The 26,936-nt window shown below is 38.2% G+C and overlaps 1 protein-coding gene across 1 annotated transcript in view; it reads left to right on the top strand.

Moving 5' to 3' along the window:
* CNTN1 (contactin 1) overlaps nt 1-26,936 on the top strand; it is a 99,227-nt gene that overhangs the window by 53,914 nt on the left and 18,377 nt on the right. The window contains exons 16-21 of the mRNA XM_086462099.1: nt 1,112-1,182; nt 6,612-6,846; nt 10,477-10,580; nt 16,830-17,016; nt 18,484-18,596; nt 19,707-19,863. Of these exons, the coding sequence (XP_086318225.1) occupies nt 1,112-1,182; nt 6,612-6,846; nt 10,477-10,580; nt 16,830-17,016; nt 18,484-18,596; nt 19,707-19,863 (867 nt within the window). The remainder of the gene's footprint in view (nt 1-1,111; nt 1,183-6,611; nt 6,847-10,476; nt 10,581-16,829; nt 17,017-18,483; nt 18,597-19,706; nt 19,864-26,936) is intronic.

The raw sequence follows: 26,936 nt of genomic DNA, 5'->3' as shown, positions 1-26,936 counted from the left end.
ATAAATGACACAAACCATGCACTGAATGCTGATTTCAATTTCAAATTTATTGCTACATATTTTCATCCTTTCTGAAAACATTAATTCTCTGCTTTGTGTTTCTCCTTAGCTGACCCTCAGAGGAGGCCTCAGCAAACATCTTACTTAATAGTGGGAGAACACTTAGGAACTATCCCCTTACTATTCTTGTGACATTCACTGATCAGTGGAGAAAGTGCCTGATCATATAACACAAAGAACATGTTCATATAGATAGGGCATGTAGCTAATGCATGGTTACCCGGGGCATATTTGGTGCACTATAGGTAGGCCATCACTTCCTAAGTTTTCAGTGGTATTTTGTGTGTCCTTGGTATTGAGTGACAGCAAATAAATACACAAACACCATACAGGATAGCAACAGAACAATCACACTTAGTCTTACAGAAATGAGAATACAGGACTGATTTGTAATGGAGTCCTTGAGAGTGTCCTGCTTTACCACTCAGCTGTGCACTAATGACAGATCAGCAGATTTTATTTCATTACACAGAATATTGGTGTAAAATGCCACTAGTGAATTACTAAGTGCTATGCCAGCTTTGCTTCTGAACATGCCAGTCAAGAAGACATGTGCCACTAATTTGGAACAGGATTGGGATGCCAGTGCTTCAAAGATATATTCATGGACTTAGCATTACACATTGGGAGTAAATATATTGAAGTAGATGGAACTAATGGCCGTCTGTTAAGGTAAATACATGTGCAAGTCCTGGGTGCTTGAGCCCTTGGCACACCAACATCTGAGGAAGCACAAGAACAATACACAGTGCTTCTCTTAAGATCGATCAGGAGTATTCCTTTTCTGAATATTCAATTAAATATTTGTAGAGAATGTGGTTGAAAAGAAGAATGATTGCTAGCTATGGTTAGAACTGGCATGTTTTCCTGCAGTAGTAGCTATACATTAATCTTGGCAAGACCACAGACTCTTACGGCTATTGCAGACTATCATTATTTTAATTGTGTTTGCCACGTGTGCTCATTGGCCCTGCTGGTAAAAAGTAAATAGTGATATTTTTACTGACTGCATACTTTGTAGTAACTTTTCTTGTCTTTTCTGTTTTTCTAGCTCCTAATGTGGCTCCTTCTGATGTTGGAGGAGGAGGGGGAAGCAATCGAGAGCTGACCATAACATGGATGGTAGGTATTGCACTGACATGGCATGAAACCTATACTTCCTTGTGTCTGATCTTGTTCCTCCTGAAACCCATGGATGGTTTGTCACTGGCTTCTGGGAGAACAGGATTTGTACACAGTGTATATAGGTTTTCAGACTTTTCTCATAAAAATACATAAAAAGGGAGGAGGAAGATGGTATTTTAGATGTTTATATATTGGACATTTCTAAAATATGATCTAAAACATTCTCTGAGTATGTTTCAAAGAGATTGCAACACATAGTGACTATGATAATGCATCAATGTAGCTGCATTTGAAAATTCTGTGTATTGTATCTTTCTTTGACCCTTTTTTTAAGTTACAATCTGAAGAGCATGCAGATTTGATTACTACAACTAAAAGAATGTCTTAATTGTGACTTTAAGGTGCTGTGCACAGATTTGTAGGCTTTAGGAAAAAAAGAAAATGCATTGCCATTTCTGTAAAATAGCCTGTCATAATTATTAACTGGAGTTTTAAGGAAATTTTTGTATGTTGATATTTAAAAGTTTTGTTTTATGCTAATGTGACTGGTAACACAAACCAATGTTGCCACACATCACAATTTAGCCATTCATTGATATCCACGAACTGATGTTGTTGTTCTTTTCCTCCAAGCCATTCAATTTGTCTTTAGTGATTATGTATTAAGCAAAATAAAGAAAGGGGAAAGGGACAGACATTTAATTAAAATTAAATGTTAATTTAATTTTGTTAAATTAACATTTAACAAACATGTTAATCACAAAAATAATGGAATGAAAAGATCAGAAAATTACAGTGTTATCAAAAAAGCTTTTCAGTAAGCATTACCTCTGGCAAAGACAGACGTTTAAATGTTACACTTGAAAAAATTACCAAGTTTATCTTGCTAATGACCTCTCTGTTCACCTTCATAAGGCTGTGAGGCACATAAGGCATGTTATGCCATTTGTCTTTTGGGGAATAGTTAGTTTCCGATGTAGCAGCTTATTTACCTCTATGAATAGTGCTTTTTCTTGTGGGAGGTGGTGTAAAGATGACATCATTCCAACAGCAACTTTGTCATTGTATAGGGATCCTCCTTATGAATGCAAATTTTAACGCATATGCGTATTTCTTTCCTTTTGTACTTAAGGTTGATCGTATCTCTTTGGAAAAGTTCTCAAGTATGACACAGAAATAGTCAGCCATGTGTTTGGGCTAACACATTTGGGCTTTCCTGTTTTGGTGTGTTTTTTTTTTTTAAATTCAGTTCTAAATATTTATTCAGTCTTCTTAGCAATGAATTTACCTAAAGAAAAGATTTCTAAGTTTCTGAAAAAGGAACATCTACATTTCTGTTAAAATACGTTGAAAAGGTTATTTCTTAGTTCCACTAACAATAGATTAGGAAGTAGGTGAATCCTAATTAATTTGATTCTGATCTTTATTTATTTTTGAAGAACAGAAGTCAAATAAGAACACATGCAATGGACAGTTGCAAAAGACCTAGATTATTTTATTATTTCTTCACAAGTGCTGTTTTATAAAAACTTTAACAAACTGCAGAGCTACTTCTTACACTGTGTGTAAAGATGTATACTCATGGCATTTTCAATACAGTGAAAACTTGGCTGTGACCAAATTAAAAACAGAAAATTACAACCAGGAGAATAGTGGCTAATACATCATTTCAGTCTTTCCTATACACCCATGTAGATTTATATTCCAATTATTTCTCTTACCTAATGTCATGTTTTTTACGTCTGTTCTGTAATGAGTAGCTCATTTAGTCAGACAAATTAAGCATGGTTTCAAATATTTGCTCCCCAAGAATCTGCCACTACTATGTCTAGCAAGTGTTTTAAATAGAGACATTAGATTTACGGAGCCTGTCTGACAGACAACTATATATCTGTCTTGTAAGGCTAAGATAAAGGTGTATATTGATTCCCCCAAATGTGCTGACATTTGCATATGCTACTCAAAATAGTCCTTAATTAAGAAGAGAGGAACAAAATGTATGGCAGGTTCACGTGTTGCTGCCAACCTCTTTCAGCTTTTGCTATGATTCATAAGCCAAGGTTGAATGAGACAGCCAGAGATGCAATCAAAGCTCTTCTGAGTCTTGTTTTGAAAGAACTGAGAAAGCGAGCTAGGCGTGGCATGCCCATTCTTCCTAATTTTTCCCCATTCGTCTTTCCCTCTTCCATTTTGTTTTTCAAAGTTTTTAGTGGATACTACTAACTTATTATGTGCAGCCATTGAAGGGCAAGCTGCTTTCAACATTTTATTTAAGACCTTCCAGCATATAATTTTTAAATGCCAGTCCTGGTTTTCTAAAGTTTACTCTGGCTGAAAATTGTTCTGAGACTTATGGCTGCATCCAGGCTGCTTACTTTGACATATGAGATATGATTCTGGTTTATTCTAAGCAGCTACATACAATGATAGATTCAAAAAAACGAGCTATTGAAGATGACCCAGCCCTTGAAATCTTCTGCTTTCTGAATTGCAAGGTTGCCTATGAATCGAGACTTAGGTACATGAAGGTACATTAGCTGTTCTGGGAAACTAGGTATCCAGTTTTCACTCAGTTCAAGAAGGGCAGGGAACTGCTTGAAAGAGTCCAGTGCAGAGCCACAAAGGTGACTAAGGGGGTGGAACGATCTCCCTTACGATGAAAGGCTGAGGGAGCTGGGTCTCTTTGGCTTGGAGGAGACTGAGGGGTGACCTCATTAATGTTTAGAGATACATAAAGGGTGAGTGTCAGGAGGATGGAGCCGGGCTCTTCTCGGTGATGTCCAATGACAGGACAAGGGGCAACGGGTGCAAACTGGAGCACAGGAGGTTCCACATTAACATAAGGAAAAACTTTCTCACTGTGAGGGTGTCAGAGCACTGGAACAGGCTGCCCAGAGAGGTTGTGGAGTCTCCTTCTCTGGAGACATTCAAAACCCACCTGGACGCGTTCCTGTGTGACCTACTCTAGGTGGTCCTGCTCTGGCAGGGGGGTTGGACTAGATGATCTTTCGAGGTCCCTTTCAACCCCTAACGTTCTGTGATTCTGTGATGTCCAGTCAGGCCTGAGGTAGAAAACAATCTAAGACATGAGTTATACTTGGTCCAATAGGTACACTCAGAATATGCCTGACACACAAAAAATTAGGTACATAAAATAGATTATCTAGTTTGGGGGGGATTTTTTTCGTACCTGATATGTAGTTAGAGTCTTCGCCTGGTGGCTTATGGTTAACGTCACAACTAGAGACTAAATACCCATCTCCTTTTTGGCATGAGGGATTTCTTGAATTTTATCTGTTGGCAGTCATCTTAATTACCAATTATACTTAAGTCATTCATGTGTTCTCAGAAGTCATGTTGTAGGTAGATGGATATCTTTCCACTGTCTAAAGCTCCATTGTAATCCAGATTTTACATATATCAGCATTTCACCTGTGTTCCCCAGAAAAGCAAAAGAAGTCATGTATTTAGAGACCTGCAGTCAGCTGTGCCAGTCAGTTGTCTTCTGCAATATGGAGTCATGGTTAGAGTAGCCACCCAAGAAGAAAGAGGCACTCAGTCCGGAAGATTGTCCATACATATCCCATGTTCTAGAAGGGCCCTGTAACCCTAGTCATGGTGTGCTGAGGCCACTTTTCAGTTTTTGATTGAACTGAGCTACTGTTCTGCTAGAGATGCAGTAAAGTGTGGGGGAGAAAAGAACACCAAGGAAGAGGAAACCTACTGGTTACTGAATTCTGCAGATGGTCAGTCTTGTTGGATTTTGGGCCTTATTCCCACAGCTGGTTTTTGCTTGTGTGCGGTGATGATCCCACGTTGAAGCACTGGTGTCTAGGGAGCTTCATCTAGAAACAACTTTTTGTCCTCAACCAGCTGAAGGCTGTCTGCTTTTAATATTGCCGTATTGTTATTCTTGTGACCTTAGCACTGACGTTACAGACTGGTGAAACTTCACAGAAGCAACAGAGAAAACAGGATGCAGTGGGATCTGATAGCTGGTATACCCAGGACAGGGGTCAGTTAACATTAAGCTGAGTAAAGTCAGAAGTCCCAGCCTTTGGTCTGATTCTTTACATTTCTCTTGGAAGCTTTGTCATGAAGAAAAGAAGTTCCATCATTGTTCGAATGTCCTCATTTTTTCAAATTTTGAGTTCTGATGCCTGGGTTTGCCTTATATTTTTTCTTGTATTATGTATACTAACGTTCTAATCCATGTGTTATGTTTCTGAAGTCAAAACTTAAATGTTTCTGTTGTTCAAAAAATTTGATGAGTTTTCACCAGAATTTTCTTTTTCAGAGAATCTTTGAAGTTTCATTCTAGCTTCCAACAAATACAAATATCAAAATTTGTGAGCTAGGGTTTTTTTTTGGCTTGTTCCACTATTAGCATCTAAGTTTTATAAATCCTTGCTCAGAGTATCTCCACATTTGTTGGCTGAAGTGCTACAGAGTGGGCAAACACCTAAGGAGAATAATTACTCTCTGATGCACTGCGTCAGGACCTTTGCCTCAAGATAAGCTATTTCATCTCTTGCAAGGTTTACAGTATGGGAGAAGGTGATGCAGAAAGTTTATTTTCAAAAGATGCTTCTGGTCAGCCTTCAGATGCACTGATGAATGACAAGATTTTGGCCTGTTGGATGCACTGTCTAATAGTTGTGCTAAAAGTTTCCATGGACTGAGGAGGGATCACTGAATGTAAATGAAGCAAAATTCATCATAGCAGATTGTCTTCTGTATTTTTATTTTTTCCAGCATTCCTAGGTATAAGGAATCAGCTATAGTTTTAAGAAATATTCTAGATAGGTACCTTTAATGCTCACACTGAAAGTGGGAGTCATTTCACTTAAACTTTTACCAGTTAGAAGCTAGGTAGATAATATAAACCAGTAAGTAGACCCTCTCCATCATCAGTGAAAAGCAGTACAGTGAATCATTCTTTGAATGTGTGCATCTCTCTTCATCAGCTGTGCCAGTTGCCTAGGTGAAGGTGACCAACTTTAGGTAAATCGATATAATTTGGTCCAGCCACAGAAATTTTCTCCTGTCTCTGTCTGTTTTGCAAGAATATCTATCTCCACACATGCACGTGGTCCCGTATACTTGCACAGTGTGTCTGTGTTACATAGCCACTATCACTCCTTAAGAAAGCCTTTTTCGGTAGCTATAGTTGAGAGCAGTTTTAGTACACAATCGTTTTTGGTTTCTTTCTGTAGGAGATAACATGATGTGTCTTGCACTGACTTTGGATGAAGAATAAGATCTTAAAATGTTTTAGTAGCAAATATGATACTACAGCCAATCTGCATAATGAAAGTGGTATATTTTTAAAGGAGGTGGTAGCAAACCATATTATTTATTTTTCATTAGATATCCATTTGTTTAGTTAACTACAAAAATTAATGTTTTGTCTTTTGCCTCTTTAGCCTTTGTCAAGAGAATACCATTATGGCAATAACTTTGGTTATATAGTGGCTTTCAAGCCATTTGGTGAGAAAGAATGGAGAAGAGTTACAGTTACTAATCCTGAAATTGGCCGGTATGTCCACAAGGATGAATCAATGCCTCCTTCAACCCAGTACCAAGTAAAAGTGAAAGCTTTTAACAACAAAGGGGATGGACCATTCAGTCTCACTGCTGTCATTTATTCAGCACAAGATGGTAAGTAAAGGTTCCAGATAAGTTTTACCCTGGGGGTCCGGATCAGCACTACCAACATCAGTAGAGAGAACCTGGTCCTTGACACTGATTTATATAGCAACTTACACCTTCAGTGAGGAGAGTGTACATTGCTCATACAAAACACCTGCACTTGTTGTGAATAAACAACTTATGACTCTGTTTTCTATGTGATGTGGAGCACTTGGTAGTTGCTGTCAATGAGAATACACAGAAGCATTCAAGGTTCTTTGCACAGCTTGTTAACAGATTTAAGAATTTAAAAAAAAGAAAGAAATTCTGGTCTTCATATTGGTCGCCTGAAACATTTACATTGTTATCCAGCAATGTCTCTGTGATCTTAACACATGTATTTGGCATATGTGTAATTTTTTTCTTCTTAATAGACCACACTAAAGCCTATCATTCTAGTAGATCAGTATCAGAATTTAGCCCAAAATCGTGAAGGAACGATAGTTCAGTGGATCTAGTTATATTTTCAGCATATTTGGAGTCTAATACAAATTATCCCTGCCACATTCTTCATTCTGGTTTGAATGTTAGAGCTATCAAGTGAATAATGTAATGAAAACCTCTTTGACATTTCACTAAAATCTTTTTCTTAATTCTTACTGGAATTATTTCACATGCTCTGATCTTTAGGATTGAAGTTTAAATGACATTTCCAAACTTAGCATGAAAGAGAAAGTACTGGAAGAAGGTTTACCTTAAATCAGAAGAAATATATGGAACATCCTAATTGCAACATAATCATTCAAGCCTGTTTTAAAAAAAAAATGTGGTGTATTAATTTCTGCCAGAAACCCAAAGAATTGCTCCTATTTTTCTTTCCATAGAGCAGAATCTTTTTCACAAAGTCAGCAAATCCAGACCAAAGACTCAAGAGGATGGATACGTTAACAAGGCCACATTCTCACACTTCCGACTGTTCTTTGCTCTGTGTACTTTATGGGAGATTTATGTTCACGATTCCCATTAGCACTAGTGGGAACTTCGCACACAGATCGCCCACACACAGAGAGAAGATAAAACAGTCCTTTTGTTTCTTACGATAATTCAGGTTTCAGGCTAACAACATTTGGCTGTCTGAAGAGGTTAATGCTAATCCTTTTTCTCAGAAAAGCGTACCTTAGGATATTGTCCTCAACAGCTGCTGCAGCAACAGAACGGTTGTTTTTGCAGTTGTGTAAATGAGTTAGTAAATAGCTATGGTGTAATAACAGCCGTATCTGCCAAATAACATTTCAGTATCCATCCCTTCTCAGAGACATTATCAACAGCTGACTGATAAGCTCCCACATGTTTGTGTTAGCATTATATTAACCACATCAGGGATGGCAGTGTGTTTGTATAGCTAAGTTCAGAGACATGGCAGAGACAAGTAGCTCCGAAAGACGGAGGAGAAACAAATGTGGGGTAGTGCCAGCTTCTAGATAAAGAAGTCGCTTTCAGTGACTTTAGCAAAGTCCAGACACTTGACAGAAACAGTTATGGTTAAATGATACCTGATGCAGGCAGCAAAAGGAACAGAAGGTCGGTGAACCTACTTCTTTTCTTATTTCAAGCACAAGAGTCACTGAAACAGTCAGATTCATGGTGCTTCTCCAAACCTTACCAGTAGTGCTGACAGCTCCTGTGTGGAGCTATGACCCTGACTACTGACCATATCAAATCCAGGAGCTGCAGGGTGCGTTAGAAGGAATTTTTCCAATAAGTGTAATGGAACTTATTCCAAAGAACATTCTGCAGAGTTTTCTGCTGGCATCAGGACTTGTACAAAGCCACCTCCATACCTTGTAGCACACTTACTGGCTCCTAGCCTTAACTTTGTTAACTTAACTGTAGTTACACTTAGAAGATAATTTTGTGATGACCACTATGTTTTCAGTGAGGAGAACATACTGTGAGGCTCATGTAATTGCTTCTTTTATTGGTAGAATTACTGAATTAGAAGGCTGAAGAAAAGCAGCTGATGTCATCCTTCTGGCTTAGGAGAGACCGCAAAATATTTATAGAACATAAAGGCCAAATAGGAATATAAATTATTCAGAGCTCATAAACAAGCATAAACAGATTAAATATTGTTTAGAGTATTGTATCAGAAAAATCCCTGGCAGTTGCAACTTTTAAGTGTGAAACATTTTGGTAAATTCTGTAATTGATACAATGGAGAAGAGTCTGATGGTGATTCGGGAATAGTTTAGATGATCAGATCTATTCCACCTGTACTTCTGTACCTCTGAATCAGCAAGTGGTACTACCACCATCAGACAACACAACTTCTCAAAAGTATTAGTGAGATTTTAAAGCAGTATAGTCATACAATATTCTATACAGATGCATATAAATGCACATACACACATATATATAATGACAGCATTTCCACTAAGTTGTGTTATTTTGTAATATATCTATGTGTGCCTAGTTATAACAGTGGGCATCTTTATTCACTTTAGTGACAGGAATTTCTCTGTTCCCACGTGTTTTAAGCCAAGTTCGATATCTTAACAACTACTAGTCATACCTGCCATTCCTGGTAGCGAGTAATGATTGCTAGTAATGAGTGCTCAGGCCTCTTGCTTATCTAAATTCCTGTCATTGTGAAAACAATTTTGCAATAATGTATCATTTTTTAATTATACATTTGCATTATTAACAGTCAATGAAAGACAATTACAAAAGGTAACTTTGCATATAAGATTATTTTGTTGCCTAGGATACTTTTCATGAGAGATGTAACTGATTTTTTTCTTAACAGTGGCTGTTTTGATGCATAGTTGACTGGATGCCCAGTTGGAAGATTAAGTATATGAAAGCTTTCCTCATCTTGGGCTGCCATGCCTGTCTGTTGCAACTTGTTTCAAAAGACTCACGACAGAGAACTGTTCTTAGCTTGGAAAGCTTTATCTTTTATAGACATTGCTAAGTGTATGCCTTTTTCGATTCCTTACCTCACTTAAAACAGAAGCAGCAGTGAAATTAACAGCTTCTTGAAGTGAAACTAGAAATATTCTAAGCCCTGAATAAAATTGCATCACATTATAATGGTCTGTGTTCTGTGTTAGCTGCTGTCCAGAACTAAGAACACAAACAAAAGCAACTGTGTGATGTACGCCTGATAGATGGTAGAAAGGTGCTCTTGGATTATTTCACACCTATGTTCAAGTTGTGTGCCACTGGCCAGCTCTATATCTAATGTCTGGTCTCATAAAAGCATAACTAAGTGACATACACATGAATATTTGTGTGTAACTTGCTTAAAAAGTATGATGTGAGCTGCTGGTCAATTTAGTGAAAGCTCACTGGATGCTTCATTCTATTTAGCAAAGCCTGGTTTTAATTCACACAAATTTCAGGATGGAATCTGTTGAAGTATAAAAATATATAGTCTGAGCCAAGTAATAGGATCATTGCTTTGTTTTTGTAGAGTAATTTCCCATACAGATCAACACTGAATTTAAAGTTTACTTAAGTAAAACCAAATTAAAGACTAACACACTTGGCTCCCTGAAGAAAATAATACAAAATATTGAAGTGAGAAGAGCCCCTGTAGGCAAGTATAACAGTATCACTGGATGAGATTGGATGTTTAACATGTGCTTCATCTTCCAGCTCCAACTGAAATACCTACAGATGTGAGTGTAAAAGTTTTGTCATCTTCTGAAATGTCCGTTTCTTGGCACCATGTTTCTGACAAATCAGTGGAAGGATATCAGGTGAGTTTAGAGGTGACACACTGTATATCTTCTCATTCATTTAATTTCAGTAGTTAAATGCACAAATAATTCCTAGTCTAGTGTTCCATCTCTTAGGGTTCACTTCTCTTTAGTTGTCATTTGGTGTACAGATTTCACATCCTAAGAAACAGATTATTTTTGGTGCTATGTACTTCTTTACTAAAACATTAACAAATGTTTGTGCTCACTATTCAACTGAAAAAAGGCATCATTATTTCATAAAAGAATCTTGCCTGTGTTACATAAATGAATGCCTATCTCTGCCTTCTCAAAACATACTGAAATTAAGTTTTGGGTGTAATTGTCAACATGGATGTGAAATTGTAACTAACTCGTGGCCCATTTAAATTATCAGCAGTTATTAATGTAATTCACCCACAAATCATATAGTAAATGGAACTACGTGACAAATGCCCAGAATCCAGTATAACAGAGACAGTGCTATTGTGCAAGACAATGATGTTTTGTTCATGGTTTCTATTCTCCACATGAAAAAAAGCTTCAAGGTGTACTCATCTGGTCCAAGACTAAGCTGTACTACTGGTAAAAATTGTTCTTGTCCTTGTACAAAGGTGACAACAGCCACAGGGTGGGTGCAGCCAGCAGTGGCCACATAGTACGCCAGCAGAGAAGTCTTAACATCATCCACACACAGTGTATGCTGATGAACTCTGCAGTGTGCAGCCGGCTTATGTTGGCTGCACTCCAGAATAGGGATTTGGGCCTTAGTTTATTAGTGACTTGCTTTGTGATTTGAGTTGTCAGCTGCTTGATAGTAGTCTCTGTGTTCCAAAATGAGCATGCACAAATGTGGAGTAACCTCATAGAAATGTATTTTTATAGCTGAGATCTATAAATAAATGTTCTTTTAGTTAGTAGTACCTGTTTCTGTATTTCCTGATCTCTGTTTCTGTCTCCATGAGATTTATGGAATACTTCTTGGATACATTAACAGGATGATAGCAAAGATCTCAATAGGAACTTTATATGGGACAATGTCCCATATAAAGCTTGATTCTGCACAGTACACACATGAAGTTTTAAAATTAGAAGCAGAGGACACTGGGGTTTGGAATTAATGGTAACTCCTGGTTTACTAAAGCAGCCCACTGGTCTGGTGTTTCAGAGGGATTGTGCAACTAGAATAGGATAGACAAATTCATGGTTGTAACTGAGAGCTGGGTGGAGTGCCCAGATCTGTGAGCTCGAGCCAGCCAGCTGTGTAGCAGTGTTGCACTCCCGAGCTGGACAGTCTGCGCAGAAACTGGGCACGAAGCCTGTGCACCCTGAATAAGCACAACAGACGTTCGGCAGGCACACATCGGGGGACTTGGGGGGTGTGGAGAGAGCAGCAGCAAGGAGTGCTGGGAGAGGTTGGTATTGCAGTAGTGCTGGAGCATGACAGTGGATGTTGAGGGTTGTAATAGGGAATGGGGTAGGAAGGCTGGAGGGGTAAGAATAAATGGGGAAAAAACATGGTGGGAGAACATTCCTGTAGGCAACCCACTTTTGGCCTTTTTTTTTTAAATCTTGATTTTACATAAAGCCATCTGAGTTGCTGTCAGGGGACATCAGGGGAAGAAGGGAGACGAGAGGATTCAGCAGGAAAGAACGGGATGCACAGAACAGTCAATAAAAAAAAAGTCAGAAGCATGGAGGATCTTTGGGTTGAAAAGAGAGTAACTGCTGTTCTCAGGAAAGGTAGGATACCCTGGTAATGGGTGGAGAGCTCTGTTACACAGAATATAGGTGTGCGGGCTGTGGCCTTATTTTGGTAGCTGGAGTGAAACTTCATCCTCTCATTCCTAGAGAAGTACTGTACTTCCACAAAGCCGGTGTGAACTGGATGGCTTGAATATGGACAGTGAGCAGTGGCATTAGATTATGGATTGCTTCTCTTTTTTTTCTCTTTTTCTGAAGTAATCTTCTGGTTTTATCAGGACTATGGAAAAAAATTCCCATCTGGCTACACAATAAACAGACCGATAGGCATGAATTACTGCCCCACAGAGCTCAGTAAGTTTAAGTCTGAGATCTTTTTCTCTAGAGCAATCACTAGCCTAGTAGAGGGCAAAGCAGCGAAGGGCAAGCCTGCGCTTCTACACTGAGGGCACAAAAAAAAAGTCTTGTTCTCCTGAAGATCAGATCTCCCACCAGTCCTGAAGGAGCCATAGGACAGGGCAAAAATAGAGAGGGCTCTTCTGGAAGGTCAAGGCCACAGATAGCTTTTGTGAAGTTACAATGTAAGTTGTGGGGGAAGGAGCACTCAAACTGCGTTATGAGATTCCAGTGAATATGTCTGGAAGGCTCTGTCTCTATTGGCATCAAGAAGTATTCCAGTATTTATTCTTTAATTACTGCTCAGCTGTAACACAAGTTAGCAAAATCCCTCATTCACCGAAACACCTTCTCAGTTTCATTTTGCCCTTTGTTATTACCTGAAAATTGCATAATTGACCTTTTAAATGCTGGAGTTTTAGAGGTGGGAGTACCCTGAGCAAAGTACCTGAAGGTATTTCACCTGTGACACAACGCTTTTCACACCAGGAGGAGTCAGATTTTCTTGACACTAATGCATACTGTCAGGATGACTGCCCTCATGGTGATGAGTGTGAGCTGATACGTTTTTCCATTACAGAGGAGTATCCTCAGCTCACACTTAAAGAAGAGATAAAGTATGAAAACTATCTCCATCTATATAGAGAATTTAAGATTTATGAGTTCTTACAATAGCCTGCTAAAAGCCACAGCTCTTCAGTGCGTGTGATACCAAAGACACTATCCATATTTCCTGCTGCTTCTATGCAGATAGATATGTGTTTATTTTATTGAGCACATTTATCACTACTCACCACCATTGTCTCTTGTTTACTGGAATGTTCTGTCAGCATTCTTTCTTAAGATGAGTAAAGTATCTCTTTTATGTCTCTCCTATGTCAACCTTTCATGAATATGAGAGCTGTTGTTTCATGACACTTACGGAAACAACTTCTGAAGTATTTCAGTACATTAAAAATTTGAATAGAGGAGGGGACCGTGGAAGAGAGTGTTTTTCCCTGATTTCAGCATGGAGAGCTGCACTAATTCATGATGACTGCAGCATTCCTTCCCACAGATCACTGTTGGCTTATCTCCTACAAGAAGCTCTAGAGCTGGGGTGAAATACCCTTCTGTGTCCCCTGGGGATTCATTACAAATGGATTACCCTAACAAAGTAAATGCAGAGCACCAGGAAAAAGCAGACTGTCCGGGATTATTATTCAACTCTTTAAGAAGAGAGAGGAGCTACTGAGCAAAGTGGGGAAATGTGACTTCTTGAAGCAATGGGGCATTTAATTCTAGATATCACTTCCACAGAGGCAAGAAAGTGAGAGAAATTTCAAGCTATTTCAAGAGACTTTTAAATTATTTAAATAATAAGTGAGAAATGTAGGAATAGTATAAAGAAGACACTGCTTTTTCTTAGGTCTCAAGGGAGTCATCTTACTTCAAGTTTACAATGTTACGAAGATCTAGATATGTAGATATGACTGTATATTAAATAAAGAGGTAAAGAAAAACATTCTGAGTGTGTGACACACAGCTCACACACTATAGGAGTAAAGTCCACAGCATGGCAGCCAAGAACAATAATATTTGGGATTTAAATTTAATTTCATTTTTGAATTATGTTAATTGTACCTAAAATGTAATATGCTTTCAGTTAAGCAATTTGCATTTTCATTCATTGTTCTCACTTGTCTTGTTTGATGCTGTATATTACTTGTTGAATTATGCCCTTAGCACCACTGTAGTCAAATGAACAGTAGGATTATAGAAAGTTTTGCAAGTCAGAGGTATTCAAAGGCTTCCAGCATATGCCCTGTGATTAACAAAAGCTTCTCATAAAGTGTGTTTGCCACCTTTAGGTAAAACAGATACTTAATTAACATAGTGGAATATACTAAAAATGAATTAATTAGTCTTCAGTGGCCAGTTAATGTCAACAACAAAGCTACCATTGTTCCTGTCGTAGCTATAAACTTTTGGCCACCTAGAACTTCACAGACATCCCTTTGCTGCAGGCTAGAAACTTGTTTGAACTTAGGGACTGAGATAGACATGACATCCTCTAGCTCCTGATATACACACCCTCTCACACTTGAGTCAGCCACTTAACAGTTAACAGCTTATGGTATACAGCTGGTCAACAGCAGCTTATCTATGACAGTTTGTTAGTTTTATTATATATATCTGACTTGAAGAGCATAATCAGACCTTCAGTGGAAATGACTGGTGGTTTAAATCCATACCAGTTTGAAACCATTCATCGAGTGGAGGTTACCTCCTTGCTGGAGAAACCAGCAGGATGGATTGGGTGCACATTCCTCACTCGTTTTGGGGGAAAGGCTATTGAGTCATTAAAATAGCCACCTTGCTAAGTGGGAATTGCGTGAGTGCAAGTGCCTAAATTACAGTAAACTGATGTTTAGGATGCTAGTGGATTAAAATTCCAAAACACTGTGCAGGGCATACATTTATATAACTAAAAATTACCTGTTTGTGCATGGTGAAAGGCAGGTATGCATGCCGTATTTAAAAATCGGAGCCAGTTTGGCCTGCAGATACAATGTGATTCTTTTTACACCGGTGAAGAGTGGGAAAAGCCGTTAAGATATTGTCACATTTATAATAATCAGAGTATGAGTAACCTCTAACACTGGTGGGCAAGACTGAGGCAAGAAACATTGACAAAAGACTTTAGTATTTAAATGAGAGCAACCTCTGTGTAGTGATATTGGCTGTTACCGTGTTCAAAGATGTTTGAAGTAGGTGAAGAGAAATCCTTCACTGCACCTCTCCTCATTCAGCCACACTATGTGTTCTGATTGAAAAGAAAGAAATATTTTTATTAAACATTTTCATTTAAACATGGACAGGAGAGAATAAAGCCTTGCCAAACAAGGGTTGTACCTGTAATTTGTAAAGAGGAGAACTGTGATATTAACACCTTGACAAACTATCTGCTCTTCTAACCTATTGATTACGTGAAGTTTCCAGGGAAAGCTAACATCAGCAGAACAGAAGATTAAAGTGATTGCTGTTTAAAAGATAAAATAACAGGATACCTGATGTCAACAGTCAAATCTTTGAAAGCAAAGCTTTTCGTAGAGCCTGAAATTATCAACAGTATTACCCTCTTCCTAAAAAATTCTAAAAGGTTCTCATGTAGCATACCCAAAAATCGTTACAAAGAGAGGCAGAAGCCAAGCAGAAATGCTGAGAGTAAAAACACTCAAAACCAAAATGTAATGGGGCACAGCTTTCCACCCTTTCAGGTTAGTTCAGTAATTTAGTCTGATGCAAGTGGTTGTAAACCAGACAAACCCCAGAGACTGACAGTATTTTACTCTCATTTGCATCTCACAAGGCCATGCAGCATAGGACCCTGTGTATGTGAGGGACCCTATGGAATGGCATCACTCCACTGGAATTACTTTCATTGAAACTGGTGCTTTGTAATGCGTAATGAATTAAAGAAGAATGGAATGATTTCTTGGGGAAAAAATCCTCACAGAATTTCTATGTACAGTTAATTGACTTTGTATTTTAAGATATTACAATATTACAGTGATACTTTCACCATAGTTTAAGGATTTCCAGGTTCTTTGTCATCTGCTTTGACAGATATCATGTTGTACTATGAAATCTGGTTGAATTTAGCCAAAGAACTTTAGAAAACGGTTGGGTACATATATCTAGACCTTCACATACAGATAACTTGACTGAATACTTCTCCTTCCCTAGATAGAAGAACAAAAGGATTAAATTTGTAAGATATTTTAAACAAAATATTGTGAAAACATTAGCAGAGTTTAGTCTATACTGTAGTGTAGGAAAACAATATTAAAGTTCAGAGTAAAATGCTCAAACAAAACAGCAAGAAGAAAATAGTCTTGTTCTCTGAAGGTGTTATCCATCTCCCAGACTTCTAATGACTTAGCTGAGAGCAAGTTAAACCACTCTGACAAAAGGTTTCATGATAAAATCTGAATTGGTTTCTGTTTCTTTGTGTCTATACACAACTTGGTTAAAATCACAGCCTGTAGAAGAAGTTCCATGCTGTTGCTGTTAGATTTCTTTTACCCAGAGTATGTAGTATAGAAATACCCGGCATACATAATTTTTTATAAACTTTCTTTATAACTAAATATGTTACATTTATTCCTTCAATTTGCTTGCTTACAGATTCGATACTGGGCTGCTCATGATAAAGAAGCAGCTGCACAGCGGGTACAAGTGAGCAATCAAGAATATTCAACCAAACTGGAAAACCTGAAGCCTAATACTCGCTACCATGTAGATGTTTCTGCCTTCAATAGTGCAGGCTATGGACCTCCCAGTAGAACTATCGATATTATTACCAGGAAAGCACGTAAGTAAATGGAGCATTAGGTTAAGTATAATGTCATGTACTTCATTATCTCATGTTGCAGCATGTCCATCATGTTTTCAAATATATCTTACACCAAATGTTCTCCCTTTATTTGGTATTGTTTCTTTGTCTGAAAATTTCCAAGTCTCTCTTTCCTCTCTTTCATTGCTGTGTACAGTGTGGATATCTTACAAAAGGCAGTAAGGAGACAAAGACTATAGGCTTATAGGAGGGTCGGCTGTAAGCTCAGATCAGGTTGCTCAGAGCTTTATCCAGTTTTATCTGGAAAACCTCTAGGGATAAAGACTGCACAACCTCTCTGGGAAACATGTTCCACTGCCCGACTTTTTCTGAGCGTCTAGTCCGAGCCTCTCTTAATCAAATTTTGCCTTTTGTCACTCGTCCTCATGCCACTTTGAAGAGCCTGGATCCTTCTTCTTGATAATGTCCCTGTAAGAACAGACAGAGCTCTTAGGTCCCCTCCAAAGCAGTCTGTTCTCCAGGGTGAGCAAACCCATCTGTCTCACCCTCCCTTCACAGGACAAGTGCTCCAGCTCCCCACCAGGTCAGTGGCCCTCTGCTGTCTTTCTAGTACTGGGGTCCTAAAGCTGGACATGATATTCCAAATGATGAATGCTTCAGACCAGCTATTAGGCAGCTATACACTGACTTTCTGTTTAATAAATAACAAGAAGAATTGTATTCTGGTGATTAAAATGTGACCAGTTACCATTAACAGTGGAGGGTGACTGGATCAGGCGGCCTTGAAAAGTGGGTGATCTGAATCACACCCTTGAATTTACATGCCATAATAGGTTTCTGAATATAGCTCCAGACTTAATGATGATACCTAGCACTACATATGCTGAGCAATTTTCAATTAAGGAATGCATTTTTTGAATTTAAAACACACTTATATGGACTAAAAATACGTACAACTAATTTGAGGATTTCCGTCGGTAAATAGTGTATTGTGCAACTTGCACCTGCAGGGTTCATTTGTGTTGAATAAGACTCCATTTTATAAGCTTATTGTGTGAAATATAATTAATGGTTTCTACAGTGGAGTACTCCAATTTCTACTGAGTTAAATGCTGTAGAAATGCCTTTAAATGGTTAATTAAATATTTAATCTCAATGAATAAATATGACTTACTTAAGACACATTTCTGGGAGGTTCTGAACATAGCTGCGTGCCAGCAAACACACATGGTCAGCAACATAGTGAAGTGTAAGGTTGGCTTCTTCCATTCTGGCAGCACGGAAAAGCAAACCCACAAAGCAGCCACTGCACAAGACATCCAAAATTGCCTGGCTGGAGCTGCAGCAGTTCATTCCAGGAATGAGACTATCCCTTAATCATGTAAAGATCAGCCTAATTTCCGTTTTTACATGTCTTAATAAAAATGTCATTGAACATTTATGAAATCTCATTTATCTGCACGTTATGCATATGTTGCTTTTCAGCTCCAAGCCAACGTCCAAGAATTATCAGTTCTGTAAGATCTGGTTCAAGGTACATCATCACCTGGGATCACGTGAAGGCAATGTCAAATGAGTCTGCAGTCGAAGGATACAAAGTATGATCTGTGGAAGTATTTTTTATCTTTGTGTATGCTACATCAGGAGCATTTTATAGACAGTGTTGAATTTTGGTGCCTAATCTGACTTATAGTTGCATGCTAAAGATGAAGGTATCATGCTCAGAGATCACAGACATCCAGTAGCCTTAGGGCAAACCCTAAGTCAACACAAGGAGAAAACACTGAGGCACTGAAATTCATTTGGGTGGTAAGCCATATTACAGGAAGGTTTAGAGCAGCAGCTGCAGCAACCTAATTTCCCATATGATTACGTTTGTTGTCTATTGGCTAGAAATAACCCTTTGAAAAACTGTACACTTTAATAATTTTTGCTTATACCAGTATGTGTTGGTCCAGCTTTCCTTTCCCATCTCCATGGGAGCTAAAGTTCTGGAAAGGTAGAGGGGAAGGAACAGTTAACCTCATTAGATGCAATTACTGTTTAACTAGAGCAAGTGTATATACTAACTACAGGGCATATAGAAAGCTTAAAAAATTCTTGTTTAACTTTGCTGCTTGCTTGACAGTAAGAAAATTAGTATCATCTTCTACATGTACAAATTTTGCTTGAGGAGTTGAACTGCTTCCTGGGAATTGCTGACAATGTTTCACAGAGATGATTCCAGAAGGAGTGGGGGTCTTTTCTAAAGGTCCCACAGGATTTATACCAACACATTTGCAATCAACAGTTGCAAAGTTCACATCACTGGGAGTCAGTAATAAAATTAATAGTTGCTTAATTTGTGAAAATGGTAATAAGTTTTATTTCAGAAAACCCAGCTGAGTTCTCAGATTTTATTTGATGCTCTTTGCCACTCTGCATTATTATCCCCCATCATTTTATTACTTATGTCAAATATAAGGACTGAAATTATTTTTCAAAAGATGGCATAATTTTATGATAGAGAAAACAATGAGGAAACAACTTGTCTAGATTCACCCTATGTAAAAATGGAAAAAGTAGTATCAGCCACTAAGTTTTGATATATATAGGCTTCATATATAAATAAAAACCTAATACTTTTTCATTGACATACTGTACATATGTAACTGTGTTTTCATGGAAATGTAGCATTTCAATAACTGTAGTTACTATGACTTTCCTAGGTACTTTATAGACCAGATGGACAACATGAAGGCAAGTTGTTTTCAACTGGAAAGCACACAATAGAAGTCCCGGTCCCCAGTGATGGTGAATATGTTGTTGAGGTCCGAGCACACAGTGAAGGAGGAGATGGAGAAGTAGCCCAAATAAAAATTTCAGGTGAGCAGATAACTTCCCTTCTTCTTTCCCACACTCCTTGGAAATCTTGGACCAAACATTTTCCTCGCACACTATCTAGAGATGGGCACACCATTCCTGTCCAAAATTTGAAAGATAGCTCTTCAGCAGTGACTGCATTGAATTAGAGTTTATCTTAAAATATTTCTGAAGACTCATAATGCACACAGGACACTTCAGCAGCAGTCCAGCTCAATCCTGGAAGCACTGCCGATCTTCCAAATATCGGACTGTTTCTACTTTTGCCCCCAGTTAGGCTGCCACTTCTAGTGGTATCCTACAAGCATAGCTACATAGTGCAGGCCTCAGGCTCAAGACATCAGCTAGTACCTGTTGCCTCTGTATCTCATTCCTTTGTCAACTGCCACGAAGAGGAAAGTGGGTGGTCCACAGTGGTCCACAGTCCAATTGCTAGGGAAGTTCCACTTTTCAGGGAAGAGGGGAGCTGTGATACAAAGCAATAAATAAGCAATGAGAAATGCAACATGCTCAACTTTAGAGTGCTCTGGATGATTGGTAAAGAGGGGAGTGGAGCATGGCTCAGGCTGATTAAACTTGTGCTCATTTTTGACTCAAAATACAAGCTCAGACATGGTCTGCACATCTCTTTCCTGTTAGTTTTGTAGTTTCAGTAGCATCTTAGCACATAGTGTATGAAGTAGTACGTATGGATAATGATACATCAAGGACTTGGATAGTGTCTTTGCAAGGTTATAAATTAAATAGTTGCATTGTATTCTTGTCTTTTTAATTAAAAAATTAATTTGAAGAATAGTAAGGGTTAAACATCACTAGTATTCTTGTCACGCAGTCAGTGCAACCATTGTCATGTCTTTTAAAAAAAGCAATGCCTATGCTATATTATCAGGGTACTGTGAGAGAAGCTACCCATTCTTAAGGGAGTAGACCTCCAGTCTGCTGGTGTTCAGTAATATGTACAGTTTATATCACCTAATGTGAACTCAACTTTTGTGTTTCTATGAAGCATTGGTTCTACTCTTCATCAAATGGAATCTAGAGGTGGAAAATCCATCATTTGCTGGATAGTTCGTTGTCAAGATTAATCACCTACATTGTTGACATTTTTTTGCCTCATTTTTTTATCTATATTTGTCTGGTTTGGGGATCTGGCCGTTGTTTCCTTTTATAGCTTTTATCTAGATTAAAGAGTCTTTTTGTGCCTGATATGTTCTGTCCATTAAGAAATCTATATTTATCAGTCAAGTGACTGATCAAATGCTAAACAGACTTAGACCCTTGAATTTCACCATAATAACAGATTCTTTGGGCCTTAGATAATTTCAACAGCTCTTCTCTTCACCTCTCCAACTTCTGAGAATTCCTTTAGGACCATAGACACTATAATATATGCAGTCTTTCAACTCTGCTGTCTGCGGAGATAGTCTCACCTCCCTGCACTTACTACTCCCAGCATTATTCATGAAAGGCTTTCATTAGCCATTTATTTCCTTGCACTGGACTATAAAATGGTGTTCATCTTGTTTGTCCAACACCAGCTCTAAGTCCTTCCTGGAATCCTTGCTTTCCAGGATAAAATGTCCCATCTTGATCTGTATGCCATGTCTCTTTTTTTCTTTGGTGTATAATTTTGCTTGTGGCTATGACAAAGCACAGTTGGTTTGAACGGCTTAAGTTCCCAGGCTCTTTGGATTTCTAGATGAATGTGGTGTTGTCAACACTCTTTACTACATTGCCATTTTGGTTCACGTACACTGTTCCTTAGGTGTTTACTTCTGGTTTTGATGAAAATGATTGGATTGTGTTCGGTCTACTACTGATCCCTGTGGAGTTACACTAGAAATTCAATGACCATTCTTCAATAAGTGTGTTTTGAAATCTGCTAGTGACTGAATTCTTAATCTGTTTAGCATACACTCTGTTAGTTATGTGTAACGTTTTCTATGAGAATGTCTTGGGATACTAAGTCAGCCACTTTATAAAAGCTGTAATACATTGCATTACATTATCATACTCCGGGAGAATCACTTTTAACATATTTTATGAGCTGCATAAAAAGGTTAAAGCAACTGCTGTCTTTAGGACATGTCTTGGGTCATCTTTGTATCAGACACATATTATCATCTATCATCGGTGTGATGCAAAGAACCTTCAGGTAGCAGAATAGATTACTTCCCAGACTGGAAGCAGAACCGTCATGTCAGTACAATGTTGAGCCCAAGCTGATCAGTCTTGCCAGGGAGGCCTGCCCCAGGCATGCCCATACGGCGTTAGCACCTCTGGGAGAGTTAGCACCTCTGGGAGAGTTAGCACTCCACAAATGCGAGTTTGTAGAGTTTTGTATTGCTCTGTCTTCCACACTGCAGAGAAGTTTTCAGCCACAACTCCTACCATACCCCAGCTAGACAGAGACAGATTGTGCCTCTGGTGGCCTAAATAAAGGCAGCATTCCTTGGACTCAGTTTGGGAAAGGATATCCAAAAGGAGACAAAAGACAGGGTGATCTCTTTGGAATACACAGTATACAGACAATTGGGCAAGCATTTCAGGCTATGTCTGGGTTCAAACCATGCTTTTTTCCAAAGAGCAGAATGAAGTGTAATTTTAACACCTACACATGGCAAATTATGTCAGCTAATTTTTTTCCTAATGAAATTTACCAGTAGTGAGATGGGATTTAGAATAATTTCCCAAAAAGGGTGATAGGGTGGTGAGAACCTTTTAAGTAATGATGATTTTTCTCAGAGACTTACAAAGAAAAGAAGATCTAGTTTGATAGGAGTGTGTGTTCTTGTGGGTGACTGGCCAAAGTGGAACTTCCGTATTTAGAGAGAGGTATAAACAATAGCTTAGGCAAAACATAAGGCATCTTAATCAAATTCAGAGAGGGCCATTGCCTTACTTTAGGCGTCTGATTTCAGAGTTTGCAAACCAAATTAATTTCATGCATAAGTGAATGGGGAGAATTAAGCAACTAGGGCAGGTGTTCAAAATACCCTGGATGCTGACCAGGAATGACCAGCAAACTGGAAGGCTGCGCCAAAGAGAGAAAAATGTCTATGAAGCCTATCGGTCTTCCAGATTGGTGTTTTCATGCTGTTTACTGGGTATCAAATCCAAAGTAGTCTACATAGTACACCTAATTTAGGTGTCTAAGCTCCCATTATAATCATTTGTTGTCTAGGGTGTAATTCAGAAGCTTACACAAAGCCTGTAGCATTTGAGATGTCCCAGATTACCAGGGACATCCACACAATGCTGGCAAGCATGACTTGATCTACAGGGGACCTGAGGTCTTCTGGATCAGCAGCTGGAGGCCAGAGAGGACACCGTAAGACATCTTTTGGCCTATATTTCAGGCATATGAGATGCACTTTTGCAAACCAAACCCATTTCTTTGATTTGTGTGGCTGCTGTTGCTGTGCTAGGCTACCATGTTGTCAGCCTGTTGTAGATGCACTCTGATCAGTTCTTAGCACTTGCTGAATTAGGTCTGAATTAGGTTTGAGTACAAGAACATCTAGTTTAGGAATCCTAATTGGTCTTGAGGTCTTAGGTGTTAAAAATACAGCACATTTTAGCTAACAAAACTACATTTGAAAGTCAAATGTAAAAGAAACTAGAAATATATGTTATTTCTCGCTCAACCTCTTGTCTAAGGGAGAAACTTCCTTTTATGTTTTCCTTATCTTCTTCCTTCTCACAGAAAACCCAGTCACATGCTGAAGAGGGTGGCAAATGTCCTGCAGCAACTTTGCCCTCAGATAACCAGTCATTTTCGTACAGGATACTCTGTTTTAGTTGAGAATGATATAAAGGAAATTTACCAAACACAACCATCTCACATGCATTTCTTTTTAGTGAACATCTTGAAATATAAGTGCTTATCATAAAATCTCTTGCTGTATATATGCTGAGCTGCATTTCAGTATACAGCTATAATCAGTGTGAAATACAGCCATGAACTGTTGTATTTTATTGGCCAGTGCCTGTTGTACAATTCGGGTTGTGGGGATATTTCTCAAGCCCGTTATAGTAAATCAATGGGCTACACAATTTAAAAGTCGTTCTTGAGCTACCACAACCAGCTGAAGGTTGGAACTACTTGTTTAACCAAAGGAGTCCATTTCAGTGGCTAATAATAGGCTTATCTGTTCCTCTCTGAAATATATTAAAGGCTGAGATTTTTTTTTTTTTTTGTCTTTTGCATGCTTTTTGGATTGCAGTGCTTTGTCATAATGCTAATACTAATGTAATCAAAGCAATCTTGCAATCAGTAGGAAGTAAAAACATACGGCGCTTGGTTCATTTCTCACTTCACTTGTGTGACTGCCCTGGCCTCAGTGTAATTAATTTATGCCAGAGTAAGGAAAATAGAATCAAGCACTCAAAATTTCATCCAGGATGGGGGAAAGGGGAGGGTAACTTCTGATTTGGGAAAATATTGGGGAGAAAAAGGAAGATACCGTGCCCCTTCACCTTCAAATACGAAATCAGGTTAATGTCTCAGTTTAAATAGTGACATCAAAAAAGAATAATTTATGTACTGTATATGCTTATAGGAAGAGAACAGAATTACAGCTTCTCTGTGTTCACTGCACACATATATACACATATGAATTCGATTTGCCAGAGGCATGTTTTAGGATCCTGAAAAAGTATTTACTTTGAAGCATAGATTTTTCAAAGGAAAATGCAAAATTTTTGCCCATAGTAACTCATACAAACATTTTAATTATTTTATCTTTTAATTTCTTTTTATTATTATTCTTATTTAAAAGGGACATTAATATTTATTGCAAATATTAGTATCAAGTAAATCAGGTGATCTTTCACTTTTCGTGTGGTCTAATCAAAATCTTTTGATCATAATTTGAAAACGTGCATCTGTGGCAAAGATGGTTGTGGTAATAAGAAAAGCAGAGAACACAGGTAAAAATCATCAGGAATGCTGATAAAAACAGGCCTGTAACTGTCGTGACAGTCCTCTGTTACTGATCTTGCATCTGTGACAAGAATATAGCAAAAAGCTTCTACTAAACTAAAAAAATATTTCCAAAAAAGCTGTTGTCTAAAAGAACAGTAATTTCCACAATGTTTTTGCCGTTGTCTCATGGCTGGAAAATTAAGCAGAAAATACTCAGAATACCCTCTAACCTGGTACATAAATCTGCCTAAAACAACATATTTGGTATTTGTCTTGTTTTTCCTTCATCATCACATTTCATTTCATCACAGTTCTAATTTATTGATACTGACTTCTTCCAAGGCTCACTTTGACAACTACGGTTTGACAGTTCCATGCGTTACAACGTATTCAGTGCTAGAACAAGCATTTTCATGAAAAGCCTTGTTCTCCTTAATTTAATTTTTTTCTCTTTTTCTTGTATTCGATCTCAACAGTAAAACAGACTGCAGAAATGTTTTCATATCTAGTTATGTTTTCTTAGTCTGCATTATCCTATGATAATCCAAATTCCGTTTATTTTGTCGTTTATGTTTTTTTTATATGGGAGAGCCTGGATAGACACAAAATCTGAATACAATAAAATTTCATTTTTAGTCATAAGGCTCATAACTAAGCTGTGCCGTGGTGCTTGACAGGCTTTATAGCTAGAAATTGGATGTGTATGTACATGGATTTAGAACATAAGATATTTAAGAGAACAATGTCACACAAAATAAGAACAGGATAGATTGGTTACTCATTATCAGAGAATACTGACAGGACAGTAATTCATAGTTGCTATACATCAGAAAACAGAAGTGGCCACTGTCTTGAAAAGAACCACGTAACTTCCTCCTGCTTTCATCTTCCATTTGCGTTGCCACATGCCATGCCTGGAAACTGCTTGCAAAATCCCCACTGACAGCTAGTGCACAGTCGCATGAAGGCATGAGAACTCTGTGGTGAATTTAAACATTAGCAAAAAAAAATTCTGTGGCAACTTCATACACCTTGTTACATGTTTTAACTTGTTGCATGTTTTGCTGGCTGTCGCCAAGCTTGCAAGAATGCTGTAGGAATGTGTGACTGTCACGGAAACGTGGTCTTGTTGGATCTCAGAAAGTAAAGATACTGAAGATACTATGAGATACTAAAGAAAGATACTATAAAAATATAAAGTCAGTGAGGGTAACACAGCTATGGAGTGAATTCTGGGTGAGGCATGTGAGAGAGGCAAGGATTCTTCTGCTAGAGTAAGGATGGCTACTGAGGTAGTCATGAACAATAGGAAGAGGCAAGTAGGAAAAGATAATTCACTTTTCTTCACATTATGACAATGATGATATTCAGTTAAATTAGCAGGCAGCAGACTGAAAACTATTAAAATAATACTCTTTTGCATGGCCCAAGATTAAAATTGTGGACCTTCCTGTGACATGATGTTGTGCAGGACAAAGTTATAAATAGAGGCTTGGTCTGTCAGCCCTTGTTTAAAGCTATGTCCTATCTTCAGCCTTTGACTCAGGAGCTACTGAATAGAAGCTACAAAATAGCTCAGGAGCTACTTTGACAGAGGTGGGAAGGAATGTAAGGGGAATGTTGTATTCTGCATGCCATAATTTATTTTCTCTTCCTTTCCACTGCATCTGCTACAGCCACTGTTGGAGTCAGTGTCCTGAGCTAGATAGGCCTTTGGTCAGACTCACTAAAGCTGACCCTATACTCCCAGCTTCAGGGAAGTGTACTATGAAATGCCTGAATAATACTTAGTTGATGAACAAAGGATTAGTTCTTCTTCCAAAACCCTTAAATACTTTCTTTACTTTTTTCAGCAGTTTGGATGTTACCAAACAAATGGTAACAGGCTTTTAAAATGTTTAGGGAGAAAAAGAAAAATAAATTTTGGTTCACTGTGCAGTCAGAAATACTTTTTTTACAAATTCAGCATGCCTTTGATTGCCAGTGTTTCAGTAGGACCATCAATTCATCAGTGAATTTAAGGTCTGACATTCAAATTCAGTTTGGCTGAAGTATACTTCTACATTAATTTATCCAGTTGTTGAAATGTATCATAGAGGTACTTTCAGGTTTTTTATTACACCAACACAGGAAAACTATACTCCTTCCC

The sequence above is a fragment of the Leptosomus discolor genome, chromosome 1 (genome assembly GCF_034619465.1).
Source record: "Leptosomus discolor isolate bLepDis1 chromosome 1, bLepDis1.hap2, whole genome shotgun sequence".
Lineage (NCBI taxonomy): Eukaryota > Metazoa > Chordata > Aves > Leptosomiformes > Leptosomidae > Leptosomus > Leptosomus discolor.
This window is presented reverse-complemented; position numbering and strand designations above follow the sequence as displayed.